Source organism: Vitis riparia, chromosome 15, assembly GCF_004353265.1.
Source record: "Vitis riparia cultivar Riparia Gloire de Montpellier isolate 1030 chromosome 15, EGFV_Vit.rip_1.0, whole genome shotgun sequence".
NCBI classification, from domain to species: Eukaryota; Viridiplantae; Streptophyta; class Magnoliopsida; order Vitales; family Vitaceae; genus Vitis; species Vitis riparia.
In genome coordinates this window covers 17909939-17920713 of record NC_048445.1, presented here as the reverse complement: position 1 = coordinate 17920713, position 10775 = coordinate 17909939, and the positions used below count along the sequence as shown (strand labels likewise).

Sequence of the window (10775 nt, the reverse complement as noted above, 5' to 3'; positions counted from 1 at the left end):
TATTAATTAATATCAACAAGGTACTTTTAACTGAATATAAAAAGTCAAACATTTTGGTTTTTTCTATTTAACCAAAAAACAAACATTACCTAAGTATTTTAAATTTTTCAAGTTGGGATTAAGTTATATTTTACTTGAACTGAATCCAAATTGAGCATAAAGAAGAGTTCATTAACCCAAAACTAACTTGAACCTAAGTTCATATTTAATAATTGTAATGACCCACATCCAAGTATGTAGACATTGTCCACTTAGGCCTAAAGGGGTCGTTACAGCTTTAAAATACATTTACATAGTTAAAAGTTTATATTTATATAGCTTTAAGAATTTTCTCTCTTATCCGATGTAAAATATCACAATCATCCTTTCATACAAACACAACGTCCTCGTTGTGTCTTACGAAATTGTAGGGTCAAATAGACAAACACCCCTCATAGGGTCAAACAAACTCCCATACTAGGTTCAGGAATCGACTTTGATATCATTTGTAATAACCAGCAACCAACTTTGTAGATTTTATCCACTTTGAGCCTAAAGGGATCCTCATGGCTTTAAAACGAGTCTATATGATTAAAAGGGATTCATACTTATATAGCATTAGGAACTTTCTCCATGTCCATTATGATGAAATAGTTTCCAAACAGATTCTTTGACCTATTTGATAATTTATTTTTAGAATGGTTTTTAAAAATTGTTATCCAATACTTTATAAAATAAAAGTTTGTTTGACAACTTGAAATATTGTTAGCTTGTTTTTAATGTTTTTAAATGTGTATTTTAAAATAATTTTTATATATAGTACTTTATTTTTAATCATTTTCTATATTTGTATAATTATTTTTTTAAACAGTCATCAAAAAATAAATGAAAATAACAAAAAACAACTTAAAGATATTCTTTAAAAACACTCTATTTTTTGTTTTTAAGATCAAAAAATAGAAAACAGTTTTTTTTATTGCTAAATTATTTTTCCCGTTTTTGTTGTGGGGATCTTAAAATTATTCATGAAACAATAACAGGGCATTTGGTTATACCACAGCACCCAAGTGATTGAGCTGTGCTAAATGAAAAAAGGAAAAGGGAAAAACAAACTAAAATCAGGCTAAAATTATTTGTGAAATAAAAAATGTTTCTCCCAAATTACATGTAAAAGATGAAAAAACACATTCACGTAAATACCATTCAAAAAATCATTTATCTAAAAATATTGTTAAATACCATTTGAAAATTCGTTTATCGTATTCTTAAAATTTTAGTAAATACCATTTGAAAAATCACCTATCAAGTGCTTCCTCCGGAAGTACTTTTTAGAAAAATAATTTTAAAATTTCATCATATACAAAACTCTTTTTATACTAGAAATGATTTTTAACAGACTCTAGAAGCACTGATGATGAGGAACCCAAGGCCAACACTTGACAAAGTGGCTTGGAGAATCCAATGAAGCAGGGAACGTTTTTGTCAATTTGAAGAAGGAACAGGTTTCCATTACATCAAATTTACAAGAAAAAGGCTATATCCCACAAGACCCACCACTACATTTCAGTCCAATCTCATGACTGTATTTTGTATAAAGCTCACATTCACTTCATACACAAGGGTTGCCAACAAGTCAATCAACTTCACTATATTTTTCTCTGTTGCAGAAAATGAAACCATCAGTCTCTTATCAGTAACAAAAAATTGCAGCATTCCAGGACAAAAACACAATCAAGGAACTTTGGCCCTTTGCATGATCATAAACCTTTTCCTGTTGGACCCTTCTACATGTTCACCCAGGCTTGCTAGATGGGCCATCCGCCTTTTCCAGGAGTCAGAAGGCCCTGGTTGATCTGCCTTCTTATCTTTGTCATCTGAATCGTTGTCGAAAGATTCAGGGCTTTTCTCACTAGGGCCACCTTCATCAGGAAGTTGGATTATTTGCTTCAAAGTCTCTACAACTTCACTCATCTTTGGCCGGTCTTTTGCACTCTTCGACAAACAACTGTCGGCCAACTTGGCAATTTTTCGAGCTGCACTGATAGGATACTGGTTTTCCAGGCGCCAGTCCATTATCATGTGAAATTTCTTACTATTAGCAGGGAAATGTTTCACCCATTCCAAAAGCTTTTGCTCTGCTCTTGGGTGGTTTCTCTCCATCGATCGCCTGCCTGTCAGGATCTCATACAGTACAACACCAAAACTCCACACATCACTCTTAGTTGTCAGGCGGCCTGTCTCAATATAATCTGGAGCAGCATACCCATAAGTTCCTACTGCCTGATCACAAAAAAAAAAGGAAAGAAAAAGACAAGTTTTCATTAAACATTCTGACAAAATGGCCCTTCTTTTTTTATGTTCCAAATTATGCCTGACTTCTCCAGTTACAAATGCATCACCCAATTTCACACATTATTAATTTGGCAACTAAACAGTATCTACAATAATGTGGACGAAGACCTTTCATTTGATAGGGGTGCGTAACATGAGGGTTCTAAAATTTCCCAGTTTTAAGTAAATCCTAAAATGTACCATATGCTTGTTTTGTTAGTCTGCCTGAACAATCAGTGTTACTCCTGCTCAACTTCTATTTTGCCTAATCATTCCTAATTAAAAGTGTTTTTACTTTAAGTTCTTCCAGGGAAGAGGGCAGCCGGATGAATGATAAGTGAGCTCAGAGAAGACACAGAAGCTAGAGAAAAAAGTCAGGATTGGAGGTGCTAGCAGTTAGACCCAACAGTTAGAATCTAGGAATGCTGAAGGAATTGAGAGAGATTTACGAGAATAGAGTTATGACTCTCTCCCTTGAACTGTGACTATTTGGGCCTTACAAAGAAGTTAGAGGATGCCATAGAGCTGGGTGCAAGCCCAAACCAATGTGTAGGCCTTGTGTGCAGACCTTATAAGAACAAGGGCTGCAAGCCCACGAGTATGGCAGGTCATATTTACCAACAAGTCAGCCCCCACATTGCATGTACCACACTGAGGCTTACACCTGTTCAAAGGACGGAGGAGGGTTCCCCATTTCCCTCCAATAATGTTGGATTCTTCAAACCCTTCACCCCTCAACACTCCAACAACCCCACTTTCTGAATAATGGCCATTTGGGCTTTATATAATGATTTGGAGGATAGCCACCAGGTGGATCGCAGCCAAATACCAATAGCAGGCCTTGTCATGTGTAGGCTTTGTTAGCAGGGGCTCAGAAGCCAGGTCTGGTATGTAACAATATCGACATGTCGGTCTCCTTACATGTAAATTACATTGGAATCAACACGCATCCAATGAACAGAGTTTCCCTTTCCTATCAATTTAGCCAAACCAAGTGAGCCAAGCCCCTCAACCCATCCCAACATGCTTGGTGGTGGCCGGCTGAGCCAACTTCCAGGCTCACAAGCATCAAAGTATTGTGCCTCAGGCACCTTCAACAGGAATTCCTCAAGGAGAGCTGCCCTTGGCAATCACCAAGGAGATGGACCCATACAATGAGAGAATATGGCATTAGAATGGTAGGACATACAGCATTATGTTCAAGGCCAAGTGACACATAGCCACCAGGTCCATGGATTACAACAAGATGACCCAGTTATCAATTCATATGCACTGTCTTCTATTAACCAGGTCATGCATTCTTAACTTACAAGGACATTTGATGAGGATGAATATTCAAGATATATATCAAGAAAGGGAATTAGTATTAGTTGTAATTAAAGTAGGATTATTATTACTTGGAATTAAATTAGGATTAATATTTGTTGGAGTCTAATTAGGATTAGCTAATTGAGTTATAATATAATTAGAATTTGAGTCATGATAGGTTATTAGAGTCCTAGTAGACTTTGGATGTTATAATTAGAATTAGAATCATAATAGGTTATTAGAGTTCTAGTAGACTTTAGATTTCTTAGAGAAGCCTATAAATAGGCTAATCAATGTAAATCAAAGGAATGAATTTTGATGAATAATATTATACTTTCTTTCATTGCAAGGTTGCAACCCTCAATGGTGAGACTCCATTGATTTTCTTCTAGGTGAGACTCCTAGAAGGCCTTAGTGAGACTCTAAGGTTTTCCATCTTTTCTTCATTGTTTCTTCTTTCTCTCTATTTCTTATCTTATAATTTTCTCTACCATAAAGTTTATTCCTTGTTCCTCTCCTTACACCCTAAAAATAAAACCCTAGCCCACCTACCCTTGAGTGTAGGCAACCATCCTAAGGTTGTCCTACATCAACATTTAGGTTGCATGCATGCACAGAATGACGTTTAACACTAATCTACTTCAGGAAAAAAGAAATGTTCTCAAAAATCGATCCCTATAAGGTATGTTTTCTACAAACTACATGCTATGAGAACAAAATAGTTGTGGCCCACAAGGTGAACGTAAATAATAATGAGGAAGAAGTAAGTGCATTCTATACTCACTGCTGTTGAAACATGAGTAAACCCATCTTCTGGCCCCTCCCTAGCAAGCCCAAAGTCAGAAAGCTTTGGGTTAAAATCCTTGTCCAGTAGCACATTTGATGATTTAAAATCTCGATATATCACCTTCATCATTTACAGAAAAGAAAAGCAGTTTAACAATAACTAACAGTAAACTTCAACTCTGAATATAATGTAGCAAAATAGGTAAATGAAAGTCAACGAGGAAACAACCACCACCATGGTTCTAGTAATGCTCATCATCAAGATTATTGAAGGACAATTACATCATTCAAGAATGCAATAGCCAATATGAATAAAACTTACTTTCAAAATAAACATGGTTTAATTCACCCCCCAACCCCCCATTAAAAATTTCACATAATTTAAACAATTTTAGTTTTATCTGTTTCAAATCAAAATATCACAATGATCGAAAAGCAATGAATATCATCATTATGATAATAAGCATACCTTTTTTTTAATATAATACAGATTTTCATTCAATGACATTTTAGCTTCAACAAGTCTCAGATTTTTTACCACAAAAGCCAGCTATAGATTTTATTTATGTCCAGCAAACGACCTTCGGCAGAGTCATTGTTACAAAGATCATTCTGAGTTCTGAAAAACCTTTCATTCATTTCTTCCATGGTCAAGATCTTCTATTGCGTTTCAGAGAAAGTATTAAAATAAGAAGTAAGGAAACCCAGAAATAGCAGTAGCTTAATGGCTGGTTGGTTAAGTTCAGCTAGGTCTTAAGTTCAGTCCTACCTGGCTGTAACTTCCAAAGTTCTCTTTATTACATTCTCATAAATTCAGTATTATTAAGTAAAACTTCCCAAATTATACTTAGTATGAATACTAAAATAAGAAGTCAAAGCATTTCAATAAATCATATGTTTAGAAGTGAACCTGAACTTCCAATTCTTCATGCAAATAAGCTAATCCTTGAGCTGCTCCAAGTACTGTCTGTAATCTTGTCTGCCAAGGAAGAGCTGGGATAGCTTTATTGAAGAGGTGATCTTCCAAGCTTTTGTTTGGCATGTACTCATATACAAGTAGCCGTTGAATTCCTCTCTCTCCATCTACAGCACAGTATCCTATAAGCTTGACAAGATTTGGGTGCTCCACAATACCAAGAAATTGAACTTCTGCCACCCATTGTTTATGACCCTATATGAGAAACAAGGGATAACAAGAATCTTCATAAATCATCGAGTTTGGCAATCAAGAGGAAGAGTATTGATGAAACAATAAGAAGAGTGAAAGCAAGTATATCCATCAACTCAATTAAGCATACAAATAAATGACATAATTCCTAAACCAAGCATGTTCAGTTTGGGGGGTTTTTGTGCTCACCAATATCGAGGAAATTGACTGCCTATGCACATCCTATTCATACCATATTAAACATGTACTCAACTATATGGCATACTAATATTGAAATAACAATGACACATGCATCCTCCCAAAGCACTTATAAGCTCCATTCATAATTTCATCTTCCATTAAACCAAGCAGCCTTTGATCCATAGAGAATACAAGTACCATATAATTCATCAAGATAACAAGACAAAAATTTGAAAGATTCCCAGATTTACTTGCTAGATTACTAGATCTCAACGAGTATCACATTGATGGCAATGTTTTGATTAACAAAGGGGATTTTCGACATCAGTGCGTTAAAATGATAAAGGGGCCTTGGGAGCCCATAAAAATGAATGCCTATTGTGTTCTAAATGTCATTTCAGCATATTAATGCATAGTGTTATGGAGGCAACACAACAAAATAGTCATTAAAATCAATAAAAGGCTTTCAGGCACATTATAGTAAATTGAGATCCAACAACACAAGAAACTGATTCAATTTCCATAGAACATCAAAATGCTCCAGTGAATAAATATATGAATAGAAGAAAAGAAAATTGGGGTACAAGATATTTAGAAGATTGAACACCACAAATGTAAAATTATTCATATTTTCAATCAATGGCAAGGGCAGACAAATTAGATGGTTCTGTTTACCAACTTTTAACAACCAATTAGTATACTGAAGGCAGATGTTGAAATTTCCAAATGAACTAACATTGGGCTTCAATTACAAGCCAATTGGTTGCATATTTAAAACTGCATTCTCAAATGAATATCTTAAGCTGGGATGGAATTATACAAACTATGAGGAGTTGATTGAGCACTTAAAATATGCTACATAAAGCAATGGACATGATTGTGAGGTTTTTCAGGAAGGAAGATAACTGACATGCTCCTCAACAAGAAAAGATTGGAAAACGAGTAATGTGGCAGAGCTATCTTAGAAAAAAAAAAGGCATCAAGAGCCATGACAAATTGAATCAATTTTATTCAGTTCATCTTTCTGGAAATCAAGCACCATGAAAGAAAAAGGACAATGTAAGGTTGGCTTCAAAATCCAACAGCTATGGCTGTGCGTGTGCCTCTCATAATGCCAGATAAAGGCGACAGATACAACTTTCATGCAATATTGTATAAAAAAATTTAAAAAAAAAAATTCCATTAAAAGAATGAAAAGCATTAAAACTAAAACAGATCACAAGAGGAAAAAAATCTAAGGTTTAGGTCACAAAAACTAGCCTCCAGGTTGTTCAACATGTAATAATCAAGGTGATCTTATGCATGAAACAGATTTCTATTAGAAGAAACACTGAAAAGCTCAAACTAATGCCCTCAAGAAATTAAGAATTTTCTCTCCCTATGTCAACTTTAGCCCATGTATTTATCATCCACTTTCCAGGATATGTGGGTTTGGTCTCCAACACCCTCAGGTCTATTTCCGTCGGCGCATTCTTTAAAGTCCTCTCTGTTTCTGCCAACTCGAGATCCTTCCCTCCCACAAACTTCATTTGGAAATCTAAAGCCCAACTCAAAGTCAAGGCCTTCACATGGCTGTTGGAAAATAGGAAAGTTAATACTAATGACTTACTACACAAGAGGATACCTCACAAAGCCTTTCAACCAGAATGTTGTATCATATGTAAGAGGAGCAAAGAACAAGCAAATCATCAGCAATGACAATGTGTTATAGATTATTCGGACTTGTTAGGATTGACTGAGTTCAGCATACGAGTGTGGTGGAGATGTTGAATATTGCTTATTAGGGTTTTAGAAGTCTTCCTAGGGGGAAGTACCATGGGATATTGTTATTCCCACATTAATTTGGACTATATCAAGGAAGAGAAATGCAAGTATTTTTTAGGACAAATGGAGAACTTTAGGGGCAATGTGTGATCTAAACTATTTCTCCTCTTCTCTCTCGACGTGCACACCATTTGTAGGCACCCCCCTTTGAGCATCATATTGCTACAAGGATGTTTCCTCCAATGGGCAGCGTCAAGATGAATTTTGATGGATGCTCCTTGAGTAACCCAAGACAGTTAGGAATTGAAGGAAAACTTATGAATCATCATGGAACATTAATGAGAGCATTCTCTAAGAATGTTGGAGTGGCACTAGCCATCCAAGAAAAGATATTAGATTATTGGAAATCTTAAAGCTGGCTAAAGCTAAAGGTTTATCCAACCTGGAGATCTTGCAATAGTCATGTCTTGAGTGAATAAGAAGGAGAGAAACTTGTGAGGTTTTGGTGGATAGCAGTGTCAAATTTTAAATATCACTCGAGTTGGGGTTTTCATACTACTGGATTCCTTGGGCAACTAACCATATGGCAGATCAGTTAGCAAAAAGAGAGTCAATCCAAACCAGTTGATTTCTTTTGTAGGGGATTTCTCATCCTTCTTTGTATTTAAATAATATTAATAATAATAATAATAACAACAACAACAACAGAAAATAATGATAAAATTTCTAGTCTAAAGCATACAGAGAATTACTCAATTGATGATATATCTCATGCACTTCACAAAATCATTCTTAACCATACCAAAATGATTCAATATAATTATTTATAGCTCCAAGGATTTATAATCAAAAACTGTACTGCAATTACTCAATATGTGATATCTCAGGCACTTTATAAACAAATAAATTGTATGGAATTTCTCAAACCCATACCTGAACACCATCTGGGTTCAGCCTTTTAATGGCAACCTCAATGGAGTCTCCCTTTCCATCAGCAGGCTTGATTGAACCTTTATACACACAACCAAATCCACCTTCCCCAAGCTTTAGCATCCTACTGAAATCATGTGTGGCATGTCTAAGCTCGGGAAAAGAGAAGACTCGCAAGTTTTGAGCCTTCTCTTCATATAATTCTGGTATACTGCGCCGTGAAGTAGTTGAACACGAAGATTTAATGACCAGATCAGACCCCGAGTAGTATGATTTGCTTTGGTTTTTCAACTCCGGTGCTGATCTTTGTACCTTCAATCGGGTCTTATCTTTAAAGTAGTAGAAACACTTCATTCTTCAGAATTCAATAGTCGCTCTCAACGTTCAACTGTGAAATTTGTTGGAGTCCATCAAATTCATCTAGAAAAGAATAGCAACTACATTAATAAATTAACAGCAATCAGCATTTTGCACACAATCACAGAGAGAGATTGAGATTATAAAAAATAAAAAATAATAAAAAAGGGAAATTTTGATAAAGAAATGAAAGAAGTGGGGGAAGCAAGGGAAACCCAGATGAGAAAAAGTTTTAGCAAAATAGAAATGGGCAGAATCTTAGATTGGCAAAACACACAGAAATGGCTACACAAAAACAGAGAGAGAGAGAGAGAGAGAGAGAGAGAGAGAGAGAGAGAGAGAGAGAGAGAGAGAGAGAGAGGAAGAGACAGAGACAGAGACAGAGAGAGGAAAGAAGTGGGGGAGGCAAGGGAAACCCTATGAGAAGTTATAGAAACAGGAATGAAGAGAATCTTATATTGACAAAACACAGAAAAATGGCAACACAACAAGGAAGGAGTCAAAATTAACCGCAAAATTTTGAGGAAGAAATTGAGTAAACAGAAAAGGGTGTAAAAAAATAGTGAGAACCCAAATGAGAATCAGATTCAGAAATGTTAGAACAAAACCACAAATTGAACCAGAGCCACATGAGAATTCATTAGAAGCACCCAGTACAAAGCATTCTAATCAAAACAAAGATTGAGAATTGAACGTTCTAAGTAAGACCCACACGAGAAAAACAAGAAAAGAACTATTATAATGCGAACCTCGACTAATGAATTCAAGAACAAGTTACTCTTAAAAAAAAAAAAAAATTGCAGCAAAACCCAGATGGGAATTCAACAAAAAAAACCCCAAAACAACACATTCCAAGCAAAACCCAGTTGAGAATTGAGCATTCCGAACAAAACCCAGATGAGAAAAACAAGAAAAACAGAGAGATAAAACGAAGCATCACAGACAAGAGTCATAAAAACGAATCATTAGCCCAGTTAGCATAACATGCTTCACCTGCTATGCTTGTGATTGTCCAGAAATCCCACGAAATTGGGGCTTGAGAAACTCAAACTTATGATTGATTTGTTTTCTGTTTTTTTTTTTTTTTCTTCTTTTGCTTTTTGTCTGAGCTTTCTGAATCTTGTCAGGTCTATTCGGATTTGGACTTTGAACTCTGTACGCAGTGCCTCGTTAGGAGAGCTGCAATGGACCAGGCACTCCTGAGCTGTCCCTTTACAAGCTTTTGAAGAGCCGCCATTTATACATGGGGTTACTTAATTAAAAAGATAAACCAATCCCAATATTATAATTTATAAATTGGGAAATTTTCAACGTGAAAATTGACCAACTTTTTATATAACTATCAATATTAAAAAGTCTGCAACCTTTTGTGATTTTCATTGTACGCTTTCAAAGAAAGAACGAAACACCAGCAACAAAGGAAGCAGGATTTGCCTCCAAATTAATTCTTTTTCTGAAAAGGAGATAAAAATCTAAATTTAGATGTAGGTAGGTTCTTTTCTTTTCTAACCATGATCACCGACAATAGTTTAGCTTTGGAGGACTTTATGATCAAACCTACTGTCAATTATAATCATTAATTATAATTTTTTTTCAAATTTAAAACTAGAAAAGTTAAATATACCTTATCTTTTCCTTCATGTTCAAACCGTATATTTTGCCCATGAAACTATTAAATATCAATATTTTACTTTCAGTTACAAATCTTTTATAAAATTATAAAAGAGATTAATCTTTTTTTCATACTTGGATTCTACCATTAATATGTAATTAGGTAAAAAAAAATTAAATTAATAACTTTAAAGTGAAAATTTTTAAATGCTTTTAAAATATAGTAATTATCAATTTTGATATTTTTATTTTAAAGACATGTTAACATGTCTATTAATGATTTTCGCATGCAATTGCAAAGTATGATGGCTTTAAACTTGGGTAATACACGTTTTGATCATTTTATTTACATTTTAATAGT

At 34.9% G+C, this 10775-nt stretch overlaps 1 protein-coding gene across 1 annotated transcript; it reads right to left on the bottom strand.

Moving 5' to 3' along the window:
• Positions 1-1428: 1428 nt before the first annotated feature.
• On the bottom strand, positions 1429-9995 carry LOC117931616 (probable serine/threonine-protein kinase PBL19). The gene is made up of 5 exons (XM_034852601.1): positions 9797-9995; positions 8450-8866; positions 5315-5575; positions 4403-4525; positions 1429-2259 (listed from the first exon to the last, which is right to left on the bottom strand). Exons 2-5 carry the CDS (start codon positions 8798-8800, stop codon positions 1711-1713), a joined length of 1284 nt encoding a protein of 427 aa, XP_034708492.1. The 5' UTR covers positions 8801-8866; positions 9797-9995; the 3' UTR covers positions 1429-1710.
• Between the last annotated feature and the right edge of the window lie 780 nt (positions 9996-10775).